The sequence below is a fragment of the Ambystoma mexicanum genome, chromosome 3p, assembly GCF_040938575.1.
Source record: "Ambystoma mexicanum isolate Mex_15411 chromosome 3p, UKY_AmexF1_1, whole genome shotgun sequence".
NCBI lineage: Eukaryota > Metazoa > Chordata > Amphibia > Caudata > Ambystomatidae > Ambystoma > Ambystoma mexicanum.
The window spans coordinates 378,806,450-378,828,353 of NC_090925.1; the positions used below are offsets into that span (position 1 = coordinate 378,806,450).

At 45.1% G+C, this 21,904-nt stretch overlaps 1 protein-coding gene across 3 annotated transcripts in view; it reads right to left on the bottom strand.

Annotated features, from left to right (window-relative positions):
* Nucleotides 1-21,904, bottom strand: part of EDN3 (endothelin 3) — a 491,982-nt gene that overhangs the window by 48,559 nt on the left and 421,519 nt on the right. For 2 of the 3 annotated variants that reach the window (XM_069651042.1, XM_069651044.1), the window contains one exon: nt 4,228-4,341. The exons of the other annotated variant lie outside the window; for it this stretch is intronic. In XM_069651042.1, coding sequence (XP_069507143.1) covers nt 4,245-4,341 — 97 coding nt within the window. In that variant the 3' untranslated portion in view covers nt 4,228-4,244. The remainder of the gene's footprint in view (nt 1-4,227; nt 4,342-21,904) is intronic. 3 annotated transcript variants of the gene reach the window in all.

The window sequence follows — 21,904 nt, forward strand, 5'->3', positions numbered from 1 at the left end:
ATGGGCATGAGGGGAGCACAAAAGGGCCGGAACACTACTGAAGGGAGACACACTTATGTGGATTGCAGTGGCGGGATCTTGAAGAGGGGAGTCTGGAGACACTGCGTCTGAGGAGGCCATGAAAACAATGGTCACTGTGCAGAAGAACCCTTTTGAAGTGTACATGGTGTTTGGCACCTTGGCCGTTCACACCCACCTAGTACCACAGTGTGATATAATAGAGTGTAGATGGATTTATGCGGACGAGGTGAGTGTAAAAGGGAACCAACCATTCTTTTATGTCCCTCATAAACTAGTTGTTAATTCACTGAAATATTGAAACAACTATTTGTAAATGCTCATTTGTATTGTATTTATTTTGGTGATGTTGATGGATCAAAAATAACTACAAATTGTATACTTGAGGTTGCAGCACAGTGTGTGAAAATCCCCTGTACTGTCTGCTGTCAATGGGGAATTTGGCACAAATGGCTCCAACGACACAGGCGGGTATTACTCGTTGAACACGGAATCCAAGCCTCCCATAAAGCCACTATGTAAATGCACGGTAGGCTACCAGCCAGTACCACCTGTGGAAGAGAAACATACATAATGTAACTAAATGAACCTGATAAGCGTACAAACCTTACTTGAAAATGCACCCTGTATTTTATGGCATAGTTGCCCGTACAAAAGTTACTTCATGGATAATTGAACTTGGGCTTTGAAGTCCCAACACATTACAAAAGTGAACACCCATTCTATCCAAAACGTTTGGGGGCACGGAGAAATATTGTTTCTTAGTTGAATGTGAAAGATACGTAAGATGAACACTGATTTCTCAAAAGCGAGAGAAATATATTCAATTTGCAGACTACATTCATTTGTCAGTGATGGATCAAAGTTACAACAATATAGGAGACAAACATGAAATGTTAGTCGTCTCAGTGGTCAAAATGACATCACATCTAGAGTACACTCACTCATTACTTAGGTTGCGAGGGCAAACTGTTGCGCGAAGTTTGTGCATAAGCACCATCATACTCCTCAACAGGGACCTTGTGAGGCAGGCTGCCCTGAAGTCATGAAGCTTGGTAACGCATAGCAGTGGTGTGTCTTCTTCTGATATGTAGGCCAAGCATCCAGAGTTTTCTTTGGAGCAGCAGTTCTCCACCTCGGTTGGCATGACCTTGCAGCGATTGCAGGTGCACCAGGTGGAAACGTCTTCAATGCGACTAGGCTAAGGCTCATGGTCTGGTGATTCAACTTCCCAACTATTGTCCCATTCCCCATCGTTTTTGCATCTTTCTCTTTACATTAGTTCCTCCTTGGAATACTCAGGCTTGTACTGGTAGGCCTGTATTGTTGCCATTATACGACACCATTTTTAAATAAAACGCAAGTAACGATTGAAATCAATAGTAATGCTAGTGTAAGTAACTGTTCGCAGGGGCTTCGTGCAACGAAGATAGCTGAACAGAGCAGAAACGAGTCACAGGTGATCCAAAAAAATAAGACCGTGAAACGATTGAAAAAGCAACTCTGATGTTGTCTGATGAGAAGGGGTCTGTTTATACTTATTGAGGAAAGAGGCGTCCGGCCATTTCCATGGAGACACGTCAGTAGCTTGCGCACACAGACCCTTGACACGAGACATGCATTGGCGTTGAGACAAGGGGCGTAAGCGTCAAGTGATGTCAGCTTCAGGGGCGTGTGATATGATTTAGTGCCGCAACGGCAACTTAGGGCGATGCAGCCACGGATAAGATTAGCACAAGATGGCTGCCCCCAACCTGTTGTTTTCGCATTTGTAAAAGTGAGGAAAACCAAGGTAAGATGTATATTTTTTTTTATTTTAATTTTATTTTATTACATTTGTTATACGCCCAGACCCTGAGATATCACGGTGTATAGGAAATTCTTTACAATGGATCACATTATGCTTAAAAACACATGCCCGAACGCTCGGGACAATGAAGTTTTTGAGCACACTATCCCTTTAAGGCCACCTTCTCCTCCCTTTGTACCTCAACACTATCAGCTAACAATAGCCCAGAAGCATTAGCCAACCTAGAACACCAGAGCGGCCGCCGCCGCCTTCTCACGATGGATCAATATGCTCCCCTCAAACCCAAAGCTCACAAACCCACCAACTTCTGGTTCTCTGATGAGCTTGTCTCACTTTGTAGAAAAAGGAGAACTCTTGAGCACCTTCGCCAAAAAAAAAACCTCCCAAGTCAACCATTATAATTTAGCTAAAGCTGCTCCCTCAAGGCTAATTCGTATAACACCAGAATTTCTAATGCCAGCTCTAACTCTAAAGAATTGTTCTCCATCTTGCGAAAGTTAGAAAACACTGTCATTCCCAACACTCACACTAGTAACAACAAACATTGGTGTACCACCAATTAGGATGTGCCACGCCAACAAAATCGACTTACTTCGAAACAAAATGACTGCCCAAAAAATCCAACTAGTCTCCAAAACCTCCACTCCTGGTACCTTCCCATCATCAATTCACCTTAACCTTGCAGAGACAACCACTTTTTTATTCTCTCATGAATCTGAAGATTACGTCCTGGAGACCATCCTCGCCCTTAAACCCTCAAACTATAATGGTGACTCCTGTCCACACTACATTGTCAAGCTGTGGGCACCCACAGCCAATCATCACAGACTTTGTGAATGCTGTGAGGGGTCAGCAATGCGAGGTGGACAACTTTAAGATGATTGTTCAAAATATGGCATTTTATTAAGTTATAAAAGTTATCAAACGCCTCACTATCCTTACTCTGACAAGGGTTTCCCTGCCAAACAAAACTAAAGGGAAAGACTCTAGCATGGGATGCCTGGCCCTCACACTTAAACATCAAATGCACACAGAAAATATAAGGAGCTGGAGTTGCAAGAGGCAGGAATGAAGGTGAGGGAGTGGCAGGGAGGGTCCAGGCATTCTGCAGAAATTGCAGCAAACTAAATGAGATACATGAGACAATGAGTGGTGATTATAAAGAGGGCAGATGCGAGACCGTGAGATATACGAGAACAAAGGTTAAAATAGTCTAGAAAGAATTCGAAAGATAGAGAATGTTATACAACAATTGGAGAGTAGAGAAACCCTGTCTGAGTGTTGGCACTTTGAAAAAGTGATTTTTCAACATATCATAATTTCCTTTGTGTGTAGGTGTTTGTATCCTCCTAGCCTTAACCCAGTAGAGTGTGCACCTGTCCCACTTCTATTCCCCCATCCTTTCCTATCATTGCTTTAAAGCGGCCTTAGCTAAAAACAAGCAATATGCCCTAGCACATGGCAATGATTCTCAGCCACCCCTCCCCCGGTCACACAGTTTCATAGAGTTGCCATTGGGCTTTATGTGAATGCCAATGGGAGAAGCCTTGGCTGCTGAGTGTGTCACCGTTGCCAAGGTTTAACCATCCCATGCAGTCCCACCTTCTTCTCCAAAGCGGTTTTAGCTGGCTTTAGGCAACCGAGAGCCCTGTTCAAGAACCCTCATTCAGCACTGTTCACTATTACATTTTCCAGAAATGGGCCAACTTACCAAACACATGAAACATAAATATCGTAATAGGAATTTGGTTTTTGAAACGTAAGCAGTAAGATCTGCTTTGTAGAGTGTTTTATTTGTTTGATGGTCATAGGTCAATACCAAGATGTTGCCCTTATCGCATATAGTATTAACATTGCCTATATTTCGACTTCTACAAGTAGACCTTTGTTAATCGTGCACAACAGTAAATTGGTTGAACTAAACGATGTCTTTCAAATTTGTATTTAAAAAGCAAAGCGAATGATACTTGAAAAAGAACAACTTAGAATGCCAGTACTGGTTAGACTTTGTTTTTTTAAAGTTTATTATTTATGAAAGTAACCCCAAAACAGTCACTCCGTAGGGTACTGGTGAAAAATGTGTAACAATATGTAAGGAATGGAAACTCCCTGTGCTGCCCTAATTCGGAGTAGCGCAAACATAGTTAAACAACAATAACGTCTAATATTAAAACAGAAAGCAAAAATCATATTACAGTTTCCTTCACCCTCACAAGCAGAAACCTTTTGTTTATCATTTTGAGCCTTTCCAATTAAAAGGTTTACATTTGTACCTGGTACATTTCCCCCAGTGCGGTAATATAAGAACATTGTCTGTGGGTACATGTTTGTGTCAATTGGGGGCCTGCCCAACCGGCAGTGCATTAGGCATGCTTGATTTCATGAAGTAGGTGCTGTACCTTCTCGGCTGTGGGTCCTATAGAATCCCTGGTACTTTGAGACGTCTGTCCACTCGTGCTTGGGGTTGCTTGGTCTGGTTTTTCCTTTTTGTCCTATCCAGAGAAACCTTTTTCCTGCAAAGGGAATAGTGCAGTTTAGTTACTATGGAGTAATGGGATTCCCACAAGATGTGCTTTAGGGGACAGCCTCCTAATTGAGGCTAAGGATCAGCTGATCTGAAATAGAAATCACCTCTAAAACATGAAAGCTGAGTGTGGGAGGTGAGGGGGCATCTGTTTGCCGCATCCTCCGGCTTTGGGGGTGCCTGGAAGCATTCATTATCAGTGAAGCTCAGATTGATCAAGATGTTGAGAGCAAAAATGATGGGCAGTTGCCCAATGAAAGCCATTGCATGTTGCTTTAGAAGAGTCATGCCGGAGTAATGCCATGCACGGAAGCCACAATGAACAGCTGAGATAGTATGGATGCGTGTTGCCTCTGAGTGGACATGCAGCTTCAGCTGCCTGGGGTGTTATTGAGGGGGTGACTGTGGAGGAACACAACGAGTTATAGCAACTCCATGCACTGGCTGTCAAAGTGCATACATCCCTGTACAAACGCACTGCCTGCAGAGCATACCTAGAGGCAAGATGCTACAAGGTCTATGTTACCATAGCCCCTTACCCCCTGAATTGTTTGCTTTTGGCAGAGCTGGTGAAGTACTCATCACCATTCTCAGCAGCTGTTATGCATTATTCATCTAGCATGTTATCTGTCGCCACCTCTAAACGAGTGTCGTCCTCGTCTGATGCTGGAAAGCTCCTTTTTAGAGAGTTTGACTTTCATTGTATTCTAATCAGGTCTAATTTTGTACTTTGAAACCGCACAGCAATATAGCCGAACACGTCAGATGCGGAAAGGAAAATCAGTTTAAACTCGAATCTGAGTTCTTTTCGCTGCACTTTATTCTGGAAAGCAGTTAAATGGTGAACGTTCGTATGTAGGGAGTGCTGTAGCTATTGAAATGTTCCTGGGTAGAGCTGCTATATTTATTTTGATCACCTCCTTATTTTGTTTTTACAAGTATCCATTGAGTGACATTTGATTGGTACATTTTGAATTGCTTATGTTGCCATTATTGTCGATAGATAGATATCACGTGAACAGCAAAGGCTCCACCCCAAATGGTTTCTCGACTTTTCGGAATCGTGACGTAGGAACAATCTCTCTTTAATACCATGTTGCACAAGGCACCTGAGATCATTGGGTCATGTAGGCCTTTGGCCACCAAGAGGACAGTAGCACGCATTAACACTTGAGTCGAGCCCTGGGCTCTTGCTTGCCTCAGAGCTTTAGTGAAGACTCCGTCAGAAGTCACTGAGCACCCGAGTGGTCCTGGAGACAGGCTACAGCCTATCCTAGCAAGCGTTCCATAGCGGACATCATGGTCCTTCCATAGAGCAATACTCTTATGGGCTCCCTCCCTGTGTGATGTATTACTTGGCACTAGAATGATTGTCACTGGCAGCCAAGGGAAAGTGAGAAGAAAAGTAACTCCCCACAGAAGAAACCTGCTTTCCTAAAAGCCACTCCCATTAAGAGCGTCCATACATTCCTTTATTTGGGAGTAATGTTTTCCTCTCTATAGATCTTAAGAGGAAATAAGCACAAGTGCCTGAGTGTGACATGCAGTGCAAAGCTAAATTATAACATTAAAACAGCACTGTTTCATTGCCCATAGTTCATTGTTTGTAGTGAGTCAAGGAATGGATTTTAACCATTACAATGTCTGCTCCTAAACGGGTTTCCCCCTAACATAGGCGTGCTATCTGGTGCATGTACTGCCTACACCTTCGCCATTGTTAAATGGGGCCATAGAGAGAATAAGGAGGCACGTTGGCTGGGCATCGGAGCAATTTGACAATCGCAAGATGTTTTGACTCGGGCTCTGCGAATGCAAGCTCCTCATCTTGAAATTTCCAAACCTAGGAGGCTTCTCCCTCTTGAGGAGGGGTCTGTTTGTTGGATTTGAGACCAGATTCATAATGGAGTTACAACTGGCGGAGCAAGGTGTAACAAACCATTAACACCAGTTATATATAGGTCTTTCTCCAGTGCTGTAACTGTAATGCATCACTCTATCCCAATAGCAGCGGTCCAATGAATATTTTGAGGGGGGGAGGTGAGACCTTTGCCTACTTCAAGCGTCTGTGAAGGTGCTATTAGCAGCAGACCATGGGGACTATGGGAGTAAAAGCAAGATGGCAGGACTGTGCCAAAAGATAATTGAATCCCCTGGGGAGAGGCCCTTCAACAGGAGTATAACTGACCTGTGAGATCCCCGATAGAAAATGTTAGTAGCATGGAGTGCATGAATGGGCCAATTGGAAGCCCTCCAATGCCGAAAGAATGTTATGTAAGGTGAAGAATCCAGATACACCGATGTTCTGAGCGTCCCTAGATTGACACCTGTGTGTGGGCCCTAGCTGCCATTTAACTTCTTTTATAAGGGTTAAATAATCTTGTAGGCAGACACAACTCCGCAATGACTGGGATCATTCATCCGGAGATGAAACAACATTAAAAAAAAACACGTGCACACATCTGTAGCAATAATCATGAGCTCTGCATATACCACCTACTCTACTTCTGCCCATGGTATGCAGTAGACCGGATGAAAATGTGCTTGACCATCAGTTCAAAGCCAAATGTTTCCAGGTGGAGTGAGAGCCACTGCCAGATCGCTCATAAGAGCAATGAAGGAAAGCGAGCAAGACCCCGCTCGGGCCCATGATGTCACAAGAACTTTGCACCGGTGCAAGTGCAATTGTTTACCGTATTAGCACTAAGGCAAAGATTGCCCCGGTGAAAAAAAGGCATTGAAAGAAGCATTTTGACATTAGAGATTGTTTTCACTAGTAATAATGACACACAATTGCACTTGTACTGATATTAACACCACCACAAACAAAGATGAAAACATATTGCTAGAATTAATAGAGTGGGTAAAAAATACAGACCAGCATATAAAATATCGAAATAAAGTGTAATGATAGGGGTGAGTATTGGGTTAAAAAAACAATAGAGTTTAGGCTTAAAGGGGAGGGAGACAAGGAGAGTTTATGAGTAGAAGGGGTTTTTGGGGGGGTGACCCCCCCCAAAATGGTATTTTTACAATGGGCCATGTAAAAGGCATGTCGATATTTTTTCTTTCAATATTTATTGCACTTTGTAATTCTACTTCACTGTTATTTCAGCAATAAAATCACAGTAATCCCAAACATTGTCCTGATGCAAAAAAGGCACTCAAAGAATGTTTTTAAACAAGGGCGGTTTTTGTTTTAGTGGCAATAGAGTGCAAAATTGTCAATGCACTATTGCTAAAAATCTGCAGTATGAGCACTGGCCCCTCAAGAGCAACCCTGAACCGACAGTGACAAATGGAGAACATGCAGCAGAATAAAATCAGACTAATAAAGAAAAATCATGTTCTTCGACTGGCCTGCGCCCTTCTTTCCCTCCCGCACGTTTTTTCGATCTTCCTATTTTCTTTGAAAGCGTTTCTAATTTTTAATTTTTACGGTCTCGATTTCACAATTACATTTGGTTTGCAAAGACCAAATTGCAGGATGAAAAACACAATCTAGAGCTCAGAATTTCAAATGAAAGTTGATGGTTCTGGTATGAGTGGAAGAAAAATTGCCTTGACTTGCATTGGACCCTATGGCAGTAGAACCCTGGTTTATTTATTTAATATTTATAACGCACCTGCAACCCCTGTGCAAAGAGGCACAAAAAAAAGGACAGACCTCAGCAGACATTGAGCAGGCAAAATAAGTTCAAAAAGACACAACGAAACACACATGGACAACCATCAAATATCACTTAAAAAACTACATTACAACATACAAAACTATGATAAATGTTGAAAAATCAGAAAGCTGATTTAGTAAAAGGATAAGTCTTGAGAGCCCCCTTGAAGAGTGTCAGTGAGCGTATTTCTCTTAAATATGGTGGCAGATTGTTCCAGAGGCAAGGAGCTTTGGAGTTGAAAGCCAATCTCTCAGCTCTTTTCAGTTTGACATGTGGGGTAACCAGCAAGTTGATGTTATTAGAACGCAGTGAGCGAAGGCTGGTTTTAAAAGTCAGTCTGGCTTTCAAATGAGGGGGGAACTCCCATAAAGTACTTGTGAGCAGTAATAATGATCCGGGAAACAAGGCGCTCCCTCACCGGAAGACAATGAAGTGCACAACGAGCCTCACTGATGTGGTCACAACGTTTGAGTTGATTAACGAGCCTGACCGCACAATTCTGCAGAGTCTGCAGTTCAGATAGATTGCCCTGAGATGTGGCATGTAGGAATCGGCCACAATAGTCCATGTTTACCCCGACAATGGCTCACGCAAGATAAGCACAATTCTCTTTAGAGAGAACCAGACGAATACAGGAGAGCAGTTTCAAATAATGATCTAGAAGCAATATAGTTGGTTTGAGCTTTCACGTTCAGGGTAGCGTCAAGATAGGCCCCTAAGGTCTTAACCTTGGCCACCATTGGGATGACGCAGCCAGCGATAGTTAACTACTTAGGAAAAGTCTACCTAACCTGTATTGTGTGCCAGCGATAAGAAGCTCTGTCTTAGCATCATTGAGCGCTATTCCATTAAAAGGCATCCAACTTTGGATGATCTCATAGATCTTGTTAATGTTAGCAGCATCCTGCTTGTAGTCCCCTGAAAGCTGGAGCAGGAGCATTTCCTTTATGTGTAGAAGGTTTGATTGATAAACCAATAAACACAATAATGTTTTTTTTTTTTAAACGTTTCCACGGGGTATTTGGCATTTCTCATTGCGCTCCTTGCGCTCTGTTGCTTCTCGAAGCTATGTTGGCGCTCAATAAATACAATAATATTAATAATAAAAAAATTGTTTCACTTGTACAACCATCTTGTTTAGCTGTATTATGCATGTCCTTCCTGTTCTCCACTCGATTTTTATGTCACCGCAGTCGAGCCCCCTCGTTGTTTCACCCATTTCCCTTCAGCTGTCTTTCATCTATTGACTCTTGCTTAATTAACAATGCATTGCATACGGCTCCCTCGATGTCGTTGTTCTCCCCTTTGACAGTATAGCAATGCTTTTATCAATATTGGCGGTACCTCTGTATGGGAACAGAAGGGTTAAGAGTCATGCACACTTTAGTAATAGCTACCATTCTGGTGTGAGTCTGTTTCCTGATGTGTTTTTGAAATGTGCACAGTGCTTCTGCTACTCCCTTTGGGCAAACAGGTCGCTCTGTGTGGTAAGCAGCACACAGGGGAGCTCGCCCTCAATTAAGGTCTCATATGCCTGCATGTTAGCCAAACAGATGTCCACTCAAGTGCACTTTGACACTGGAGTGAAAGCATACAAAACCTTTCTTGTTAGTAAACATCCCCGTCCCAACGGTTTCTGGTCTGAGTTGCATGTTCTCCATTGCTGTTGGCAGCAGCCTCAAACTGTATGGAACATTCCATACTCAATGTCTATATCGTCAGTGGCATTCCATTTCATGACTTGATTTTAGCTGTTTGATCATCTCTCATTCTCTGGGCCCTCTGTGGGAAGATCTGAATACCTTCTAGTCACTTCTGACACTGGGAAAAGGGGTTGGTCCAGAAAGGGATAATACAACCTGTGTGGGAGATTCACCCCTTAGGACGAGGAAGGATCTAGCCATGTAGGACAAGGTTCGCTTAAGGGGTAAGTTGGAGACACTGGCACATAGACACTTCTGTGGGAGGGATGAATCCAAGGAAAAGTTAGGGAATACCTCTGTGAGAGATCTGGGTCAGAGCAGCAGTTGGGCAGCATCTCTGAGTTATGTACAGCAGCACCAATTAAAGTGGCAGGAAAGGGGCAGTACTGCACTGCTGTGGGTCTAACGTTTCACTTCCTACTCCCGCTCTAGACCACAATGCTTAGAGGGTGCTTATATCTGCTTCCCTGATTACCCTCTGGAGTGCTCTTCCCATCATCTTTATCACTTCCCTCTTTGAAACACACCTCTCTCTGCAGCTCTACCTCACTGACTCAATGTGTCTGCTGCAGACCTATCACCAAAATATTGACAAGGATCCGTATTTCTGATGTAGCTTCCAGAAAGCTCTGATTTTCAACTAGTTTCAGGAAAACACCTTCTGAAAATGTTTTTGATTCTGCTATGAGGATGGGTATTGAGCTCTTTTCTAAAGAGGAAGAAAAGGCTGTCAAACTAATAGATTGGCAGCATAAGCAGAGTGAAGACACAATGTCACGGAGGGGATGATAAAGAAAGTGCCTTTCTTGCTTTGGATCCCCCCTTTCATTTAACATATTTTATCCATCTTTGCCCTTTTGTTCCACATTTAAAATGTTTTACTTTGAATGGATTGTGTCCTGCCACGTATTCCTCATCTATGATATTCGTATCTCGGCAGCTTTGCTGCTTCAGAAAAAAAACATTCTTGGGTCCCATTCTCGTATCACCTTGGCAGAAGTATCTGACGAAGAAGAGGGAGGCCTATGTCTCCTCCTCCTCTTCACCTACTTGGAAGAAGACTAAGAACGTCTCGATCTACTCCTAGAACAAGACCTCTTCGAGTGCTTGTGGCGATCTGAGTCTTTCAACTCACAGGACTTCCTATGCTTCTTAGAAAAGGCCTTTGAAGAGGCCTTTGAAGCTTCCCACCCCACCGCCAATTTACCTTTTCGTTCACAAAGAGCTTTCTCCATCATCGACTGACAGGAGCAACAGTCGCCGGTTCGATGGTCCGAACCTAAACACCAAAGGCAGACACAGTGAGGGTCTGTGATCGACATTTTAGAAATGCAGTCGATACACTTTTTAAACCCCGTCTTAGGAGTGTAAGGGGTCGAAGATGATGGCATTTTCCTCAGAAAGTACGATGCACGCCGTTAACTCGATTGCGAAAACGGAACTGAAACCAACGGGTGCGGTACAAGCTTCTTATGCTGCTGGTGACGTCGACACGCTACGGAGACCGTCGAGGGACATCAACGCCATAACCTCGTGCACAGCGCCCTCTGCCGAGAAAATGTTTTTCCGAAGCAGCAAAGCTGGCGAGATACGAATATCATAGATGAGAATAAGTGGGAGGAACATCCAGTCGAAAGAATGTTACAGTTGGTAAGTAACTTGTTCTTCTCTGCTAATTCATAGCATACTGATACCTTTCTCCCGAAATAATGACATCACCACTTTTATATCTTTTCAGCATGAAAAGCAAGAATGGAAACGCTGATGAGCAATGTTTTGATATGGGTTTAACACCTCTTCTGTCACTGAGTATCAGTGGAAAGTCAAGTTCATAATCCTACATACCGTTCATTAGTTATGTACATTTGCCCTCCACTGTTCACCCCTTTGAAGTTTCAGGACTAGGAAAGCCAGATCAATATGCCAAGGTAAATTCAAGGACAATGAACATAGGGGACACAAGATCAGGGCTCCTGCCTTTGGAGCAGCATAGGTCCTGAATTCATGTCTCTGGCCAGCCTGCTTCCATTCAAAGCGCTCAGGAAGTTGTTCTCCTTAACAAGGCCTTCCAATTACCAGACATTACAAGGGTGACCCCCTCATCCGCTGAAGGATAAAACAGGCCCCTAGTCACCCAGTCATGGACTGGATAATGTCCACTACTAGGAAGGGGCAATCCAATGAGACCTGTTGATTTAACACCCCTCATTTGTATGATTGTATCAACAAATAAAGACGGGGGGGGGGGAGTTCAACCTCACAGAACGTACTTGGTGTCAGGTAGTGAACTTAGATTACCTGTGCAAACCAATTAAATTCATGTATATATAGAACCGGGGCCATTTGTAGACAATATTCATCCAGGACAAAGCACCAAAATTTTCCCCCACAGCCCTCTTCTCCCGAATCCACCTGCTTGCTCCTCTTCTGCTACGTTGTAATGCACTCCTTCTCCAACATGATCAGACTTAAAATGAATACATATACAACAATATTTCAAACAGGAATTAATTTACCATAGCCAATGTTTGATAATTATTATCTAAATAAAGGGCAGTCTTAGTGCTGCATAATTTTTTCTACACTTTTGCTCTCAGTTGAAAGTGTGGCAAGAGCCAAAGGTTCTCTTCACTTGGTGAACACAGTGCTCTGAGGTGGTCCAAATGCTCCAAGAGAAGAATGGAAGAAGGGTGTGAGAGAAAGGGAAATGATTAGGTGGTGGGGCAAAAGGACACTTTCCAGGCTATGTAAACTAGGGTTAGATTACAAAGAGTACATATTAGGGGAGGATCGAGACATAGGTAAGATATAGGGTAAAGAAGTGCCATATGTTGTGAGTACATAGCACCAATTTTAACAATACCTGTCAAATGGTCCAAATTAATTTAATAGTAAAATTTGCCAAATGTGGAAGATATTTGTCTATGGTTTAATTGTCTTAAACCAATTCACAATACATAAGATCTGGTTATTACAGAGCTTAGAAACAGTCTTCCCAATGAAGCTGAATAAAAGTCACCAAATCATTATATGATGCAAGTATGAGACCAACATATTGAAATACCTAGTAAATTCTGAGTGTTGCAGTTGTCTGATGGCAAAAGCTGACAATGTGTGTGGAAGTGTGTACGTGGTGTGGAAGTAGAAGGCATGCGAAAATCGGGAAGGCCATGTGGCAGCCCCGAGGCAGAGTCGCAGTTTTGGACCAGGGAATTAACAGACCACAATGAGGTATGCATTGTGTATGCGGACTGGGTCCCCCCACTGGCAATAACAGGCAGGTTACCCAAGAAAGTGAGAGCAAAAAAGAAGGCACAAATGGCTTTGCAGAAATCAGGAAACAGATTTATTGCAGAAAGGGAAGTAGGCTAATTGCCAGCAGAGTAGGTTAGGGACCCTGACATGGATGATTGTCTGCTCTGGGCTGCGGGCACAAGGAGGGGTATTGATGAGAGGAATACTAGCTATGCACACCCAGAGGAAAAGTGAGGGAGAGTGAGGTGTAGATAGGGGGACAGAGAGAGACAGAAACAGAGGGAATCAGAGAGAGACAGAGAGAGAGAAAGAGAGAGGGAGACAGAGAAAGAGAGAGGGAGACAGAGAGAGAGGAACAGAGAGGGAGACAGAGAGAGGAACATAGATAAACAGAGAGAGAGAAATAGAAAGAGGGGCAGGGGCAGAGCAGGTTGGAGAGGAAGGGGCACACAGGGATGAAACTGAGGGCACAAGGAGGGGTATTGATGAGAGTAATACTAGCTTTGCACACCCAGGGGAAAAGTGAGGGCGAGTGATGGGTAGATAGGGGGACAGAGAGAGACAGAAACAGAGGGAGATAGAGGGAGACAGAGAGAGGGAAAGAGAGATGGAGACAGAGAGAGAAAGAGAGAAGGAGACAGAGAGATAGTAACAGAGAGGGAGACAGAGAGAGAAAAATAGAAAGAGAGGCAGGGGGCAGGGCAGAGCAGAGCAGGTTGGGGAGGAAGGGACACACAGGGATGAAACTGGAGTAGGCCAGACTGGGAGAAGTGTACCTGCTAAGGGTCTCTTATAGCTCCCTTGCCCCCACCCACACTTCTAGCACTGTAGCAAATAAAGAGACCCAGCCCTGGTTCTCTGTACACTTATATGGCTGTTGCTCTATCCCTGCAGAGCCCACCCACAGGGTCCAAGAATTCCTGGGCAGGGATTATGACAGTGTGTAGGATGACACATGCAGGTACAGGCGCCCCCCTCCATAGCTGTTGTTTCCCTCCTCTCAAGGAGAGGAGAAGAGTTTCTTAAGAGGTCAAAATAGTTATCAGGGTCCAAGTGACAGGGAAACGGTGGAGGTTCACATGGGGGGTAGGCTGGCACATGCAGGCACAGCCCCCCTCCTCCTCAGCTGTCCCAAGAAGGGGATGGAGGGACCAAGGAAGAATGGGACAGGGATATGACAGGTGGGCAAACATCTTGGAATGGACACAATGGTTCCCACACAACTGTAGGCAGAGGGGCTGGTGACACTTTGATATGAGGCACCAGAGCAGTTTCTCCAGAAGGAGCTGAGCAGTCTCTTATTCCATCCAGAACGTCTTTGGATGTATCCTTGGGGGTGGGCCCAAGGGAGGTGATGTGAGTGGCATTGTCAAGGGTTTTATCAGAGGAGTCTGGAACAAATACACACACAGCTCTGATCCAATAAGTGCACTCACTCCAGCATGGGAAGCCAATATCAGGTTGTAGATTTTGAGCCAGTGTTTTCCGAACTCCCTCTGCTCTGCGGCCAATGTTCCCAGTGACTCAGCAGCCTCATTCACCACCACTTCCAGAATGTCCTGATATACAACCCAACACATTCTCATGGCAACCAATGGGGGTGATGCCATGCAGCTGTGCGTGTATCAGAGGAGTGTAGTTCTTGTGGGCTTATTGTAAGTAATGGGCATTTGATGGTGAGCACCACATGGCCTAGGGCGCCACTGCCACTCAAGTGTTCGGGCAGCTGCTTGTAGTCCTTGCTGCCTCTGTTCCAGAAGAGGTCTTCAGGTGCCAATCAGGTGTCTGCTGGCTGGCACTAAGGTAAGGATTTCTTCCATACCCGACAAGTAATGTTAGGTATGAGGTGGGGCTGCATTGTTCCATTTTCTTCATAACTAGGGGTGATTGTGCGACCGCAGCACCGTGGACTGGCATCTGGTGGTGGTACCTACATCGTCTGCCTCTTCTTCTCTTTCCCCCTTGAAGCACACAGGTGACCTTGTACCGCACAGGGACACTTTTTTTCCAGGTGTGCACTGGGCTTCCCGGGATAGCGGAGGAGACACTGACAGTGGGGAGGCATTTGGGCACAAACCCAGCAGTTGGTTTGAGTGCACAGGCTGCCAAATGGCAGATCTAGATGAAATAGTCCTCTTGGTAGTCTGTTAATGCATGAGGGAGGAGCAGAGCAAGCGAATTCTGGATGCCAGAATTCAGCATCAAACAATGCACTAAAGCTGAAATCTTTAAAATAGTTACCAACCTTAAACCCACGGCATGTAAGGGAGACATTTGTCCAGCTATCACCCTCAAAGAGTCCCTTCCTTTATTCACATCCTGGATCACTAGAATGGTCAACCTTTCATTCAATGAGGGCTTGGTTCCATCGTTACTGAAGGAGGTGTGGGTTACTCCCCCCAGCCCCCTACTGAAAAAAAGTTCACTGGACCCCCCTCTTCAGCAAAGAACTATCGTCCCATAACTAATGGACCCTTCCTGCTCAAAATTGTGGACAAGGTAGCATACCTGCAGTTCCAGGAGTCCTTGATGCTAATAACATCCTAGACACCCACCAGTCTGGATTCAGAGCAAGGCACGGGACGGAAACAGCCCTCTTGGATCTGAAGACAACCCTTACTGGTATAATTGAAAGTGGGAACACAGCACTACTGATGTTATTGGACCTTTCCGCAGCCTTTGACCTCGTTGAGCACTCTAGTCTCGTCGATCGGCTAAAAAATATAGCGGGGTTCTCTGCCAAGGGCTCAGACTGGATCTCTTCTTTCCTTGGCCCATGGCTATCAAGAGTGGCTGTCGACAATGTTCAATCCTTACTTGATGTCGTTAATGCAGGAGTCCCTCAGGGAGCCTGCATTTCGCCATCACACTTCAGCCACTGCTTGATTTAATGGACCACCTGGGTGTCAAGTATACCAACTATACTGACGACACTCAAGGTGGTATTTGAACTCGTCTGCAACTATGAAGAGGACTCTAACATCAGAAATTATGTCTATGCTGCAATACAATGCTGGATGGTCTCAAACTCCCTTGCCCTGAAAGACTCTAAGACTGAGCTTCTTATTGTGACTAGCAGCCATAGACTCAAGAAACTTGATGCCTCATATAAAAACTTTAATATCGCCAAGAACCAAATCAAGGTTTCAGATTGTGTCAAAACCCTTGGAATTCACCTTGATACTGAAATGAATATGAAAGCTCATGTATCATACACACGCTCATCTTGTGGCTAAGTGGTCAGGATACTTAATCAAATTAGGACCCATATCTCGGTTAACAACCGAAGCACCCTAGTCTCTGCCCTAGTCAACTCAAGCCTTGACTACTGCAATAGTTTTCTGAGTGGGACCACACAAACCAATCTGCTGGCCCTCCAGACCACACAGAATAGTGCAGTACAAGCAGGGTTGGCTTCCGTAAGTAGGATCACATCTTGCATTCAAGGAGGGCCCTGTAATGGCTGCCCGTTAAACATAGGATATTGCATAAGACCCTTGCACTAGCCTATAAATATGGGACCTCTACCGCTCCCGTCTATCTCACAGAGCGGTTTAAGGTCGACCAACCACTTCGAACCCTTCGCTCTGGTGACAATCACAAATTTGTCCAGCCCCGTTTCTTGTTGTCCACATTTGGATGTGCCAGTTTTCCAGTACAGGCCTCCAAGGCCTGGAATGCCCTCCCACTACCAATTAGAGCCTGTAGTTCCCTGCTGGCATTCAAAAAAGCTGTGAAAACCTACCTGTTTAACAAGCAATAATCAGGCATTTCTCGCCTCAGCTCTCCTCTCTGTCTCTGGCTCTGATCGTCACTCATCTTGCTATATGTCTGTCTGTCCTGTCTCATTACTTGTGTGCCCTGGGTCCCATGGGCATGTGGCGCTTTATAAGAAATAAAATAAATAAACTGGCTGATGATGGACATCTAAGTATTGGCTTTGGGGCCCCACAGTCAGAGTCTCTCTGTACTTTCGAGGAGCAGATCAAAAGTTCACTCGATCTAGGGGAAAGCAGAGACTTCACAATAAAGCATGCTGGAAAGAAAAGCTGGTACAAAAGGTGGGACAATGGCATAGTGCAATAATGAAAGATGAAAGGCAAGGCTGGTATGCTGGAACAGAAATATAAAATAAAATGCACTCAAAACAAATTGAGCTGGGTACACTGTATTCAAACATCGCAACTCAAAAAATATCTTCGAAAGAGATATCAAATGTCAGAAATACCAGACAAAGTCAAAATATTAAAAAAAACGAAAATATCAAAATACAAAAATAAAAACCAAAAATCAAAATATACAAATTACCTTTATCGAAATACTAAAATTACAATTCAAAAATATAACCCCCCAAAAAAATATATACAAAATTTACAATTTTAAATATAACAAAATTAAAATATAAAAATACCAAAATCAAATAACAAAAACATCAAATTATAACAGATAAATAAAACTGAAAACAAAGTTAAAAAAATGTAAATATCACAGTTCAGCAAGTGCTGTTTTCCAAACACAGGTCACTTTTACATGGCGAGAGAAGATAGCCGATTCCCATTCCTGTAGGGTTTCTGAGCGGGGCTGGGGCTGATTTTGAGAAAAATAGTCCATGCCCTGTGGTGCAGTGTCTTAGCACTCCCTCCTATCCTAAATGCAATCTTTCCTGGCCTGGGACAAGTTGTGTCTCACTGACCTAGCTGCAGATCTGTCTTATGACTGAAGTAAGGTTTTTGAAATATTCCAGAACTGAATCATCAGTCAGTGCCAAAAGCAACCTGTTCACAGCGGGAGGAGCTGCAGCTGGTAGGGGCATTGGTCTTACCATCATGATCTCAAATGGAGAGAGTCCAGCAAGCGGCTGGGCATAATTCTCATATACAGGAGGGCAAGGGGCCACACACCTGACCAGCTGAGTCCTGTCTGTGCACACACTTTTGCCAGCTTGTAGACCCCCTTTCTTCTTTTCTGTTTTCCCCAAGCTTTGTGTTCTATTTTGTCCCTATGGTAGTCTGCAGTTTGTGTAGCAATGTTAGTTCTGCTAAAGGATCTTGTACTGGTGAAATGGGGAGAATGGGCCAGGGACTCAGAACTCGCAACAGCACTCAGACAAGAGGGTGGCAGAGCAGTGACAGTCCAGTTTCATTCAAGCTTGGAGAAACTAGAAGGGACTCTGGCCTGACTGCTGATGCCAGAACACTCCTGGGGCAGCTGTGGAGGAGGGGGGCTGTGCATGCATGTGTCAGCCTAACCACCCCCTGCGAATCACCACCTTGACCTGTCCCTTGGACTCCGGAAACTATTTTGACCTCTTGAGAAACTCTTCTCTCCCCTAGAGGGGTGAAGTGACAGCTGTGGAGGGGGGGACCTGTGCTTGCATGTGTCATCCTGCACCCTGTCATAATCCCTGACCCTGTGAGCGGGCAATGCAGGGGTGGAGCAACAGCCTTATAAGTGTACAGAGAACCAGAGCCTGGTCTCTTTTTTGGCTGCAGCGCAGGACGCGTGGGGGAGGGTTGGGGAGCTACAGAGACCCTTAGCAGGTACACTTCTCCCAGTCTAGCCTACTCCCGTTTCATACCCTTGTGCCCCTTTATCCCCAACCTGCTCACCTCTGCCCCTGCCCCTCTCTCTCTACCTATTTCTCTCTCTTTGTTTCTCTCTTCCTCTCAGTTTCCCTCTCTCTCTCCGTCTCTGTTCCCCTCTGTCTTTTTCTCTCTGTTTCTCTCTCTGTCTCTCTATCTCTCTCTCTGACACTTACTCTCTGTGCCCCTCACTCTTCCTCACTCTTCCGCTGGGTGTGCCTAGCCAGTATTCCTCTCATCAATGCCCTTCTTTGTGCCCGCAGCCGAGCGCAGACAATCATCCATGTTTAGGGTGGCTAACGTACTCTGCTGGCAATTAACCTATGTCCCTGTCTGTAATAAATCTGTTTCCAGATTTCTGCAAAGACGTTGCTGCCTTCTTTTGTGCTCTCACTTTCTTGGGTAACCTGCCTGTTATTAACAGAGGTGGAGGATACCCAGTTTGCATACACAATGCACACCTCACCAGGGTCCGTTAATTCCCTGGCCCAAAACTGTGTCTCTGCCTGGGGTTTCCCACACGCCTTCCCCGTTTTGGACTGCCTTCCACTATTTTCTGGTGCCTGTGGCTTGGATCCAGGTCTAGGTCCCTGTTCACATGAGGAGCACCTTAACATCATCTTCTGTGACTATGCTCACCCATGTTCTGCGCTCCTCTACTCCGTCCATTTTCTGCGTTCAACAACAGCCATTACCATCCATGTGGATTCTAACTTTGCCCTTTTCCAGAATCTATGGACCAGAGCCCACCAGCCCCAGAGAAGAGGAGTCCCTGCCATGAGAGCTGCCTGCTGTGCCTGTGCTCGTCTTCCTGGCTGCCAGATCAAGTGGTAAGGTAAGAACTGAAATATCAGTCACGCCCACTGACATTGCCAGCTTGTAGCTTGTTGGGAAGGCTCCTAGTCTCTGAGGGGGATGGTGACACTGAGGGTAGGTCAGTTTACCCAACAAGTTAAACCTGGTCCAACTCCCACAGTGGTGGGTGCTGGCACGTTCCCACTGTCAGAGGAGGACCTGGACACCTATACAACATCACACAATTTTACTGGCAAATTGTAGGGTGCACCTTTCCAGATAATCTACCTAACTAGTCATAGCATCCAGATCTCAACCCCTAATTGTATCCAGTGTTTGGTTTTAACCCTCAGAGTTCTTCAGGTGAGGGGAGTCACCTACCCCATAACAATCTCCCCTTCTAAGCCCATATTGGAGGGTGAACAAGGATAGCTGTGACTCATTGCGCACTATCGGGACCGGTCTGCCTAGAGCCTCGTTTTAGAGCACACTACATGTCTCTTAACTCAGTTTACCAGTGTGCCTGAATCTGGGTACAAAGAGTGGTGAGGTGGCATCTTAATAGTAAGTTCTTTTGTAGTTACCTTTGTGGAGTGTTCCTTGATACTCTTCATTTTGCTTGTCTGGGCGGCTGGAGCCCTCACTCCACCAAAGCGCCTAATTCAGTTTACTAGTACCAAAGTTACCTAGTCTGTACCAAACCCATATCCTAGACATTCACTAGGAGAGAACAAGGCTAGTAGAGGGCCCAACCTCACCCACTTACCCATTTTTATTGTGTCCATATCATGGTCGTGAGAGCCATGTATTTCTTTAGGACCTCAAGAGTGGGCCTCTAGAGATCATCTTTGCCTGGAACTCTTTTGTGCGGAGTCCCAGATTTTTCTCATTTCCACAAATGCATTTCACTGTATGTGACTGCACTGACCAAGACAAAAGGGATTGTTGCAATTCAATATATTACATGAACATTATTCCCACCACAGGCACAGCTAACAGCTGCCAGTTTTATAGCGAGTTTAAAATCTTCAAGCCTGAAAGCTGGTCCCTCCCCATTCCTGTACTAAGCTTACTTGAGTCCTTGCAACAGCTTCCCCTGTGTGCTTACCTGCCCCCTTCTCCCTGTCACCAGCCCCACTGCACCCTAGAACAGTTGTGTGGGAACCATTGTGTCCATCTTGGATGTTTGCCCACCTGCCATGTTCCTGCCAACTTCTTCCTTGGTCGCACCACCCTTCTTCCTGTGACAGCTGTGGAGGAGGGGGCTGTGCATCCACCATTGTGTTTGTCCTGGGATGTTTTCCCACCTTTCATGTCCTGGCCTCCTTTCTCCATTCTAGCGCACTCACAATCGCTTACAGGCACTCACAAATACACACTCACAGGTGATCAACTAGGGAAGGGGTTTGGGTGATAAACTGTTGCAGGACAAGGGGTGCAGTGATGCCAAGCTACTCGCCCATTATCAAAAAGGAGTGTCGGGTACAATTCCCAGGCGTCCCTGGAAAACTACTAGGATTCAAGCAGGCAGGAAGGTCTGGGACTCCGCACAAAAGAGTTCCAGGCAAAGATGATCTCTAGGGGCCCACTCTTGAGGTCCTAAAGAAATACATGGCTCTCACGACCATGATATGGACACAATAAAAATGGGTAAGTGGGTGAGGTTGGGCCCTCTACTAGCCTTGTTCTCTCCTAGTGAATGTTTAGGATATGGGTTTGGTACAGACTAGGTAACTTTGGTACTAGTAAACTGAATTAGGCGCTTTGGTGGAGTGAGGGCTCCAGCCGCCCAGACAAGCAAAATGAAGAGTATCAAGGAACACTCCACAAAGGTATCTACAAAAGAACTTACTATTAAGATGCCACCTCACCACTCTTTGTACCCAGATTCAGGCACACTGGTAAACTGAGTTAAGAGACATGTAGTGTGCTCTAAAACGAGGCTCTAGGCAGACCGGTCCCGATAGTGCGCAATGAGTCACAGCTATCCTTGTTCACCCTTCAGTATGGGCCTAGAAGGGGAGATTGTTATGGGGTAGGTGACTCCCCTCACCTGAAGAACTCTGAGGGTTAAATCCAAACACTGGATAAAATTAGGGGTTGAGATCTGGATGCTATGACTAGTTAGGTAGATTATCTGGAAAGGTGCACCCTACAATTTGCCAGTAAAATTGTGTGATGTTGTATAGGTGTCCAGGTCCTCCTCTGACAGTGGCAACGTGCCAGCGCCCACCACTCTGGGAGTTGGACCAGGTTTAACTTGTTGGGTAAACTGACCTACCCTCAGTGTCACCATCCCCCTCGGAGACTAGGAGCCTTCCCAACAAGCTACAAGCTGGCAATGTCAGTGGGCGTGACTGATATTTCAGTTCTTACCTTACTACTTGATCTGGCTGCCAGGAAGACGAGCACAGGCACAGCAGGCAGCTCTCATGGCAGGAACTCCTCTTCTCTGGGACTGGTGGGCTCTGGTCCGTAGATTCTGGAAAAGGGCAAAGTTAGAATCCACATGGATGGTAATGGCTGTTGTTGAACGCAGAAAATGGACA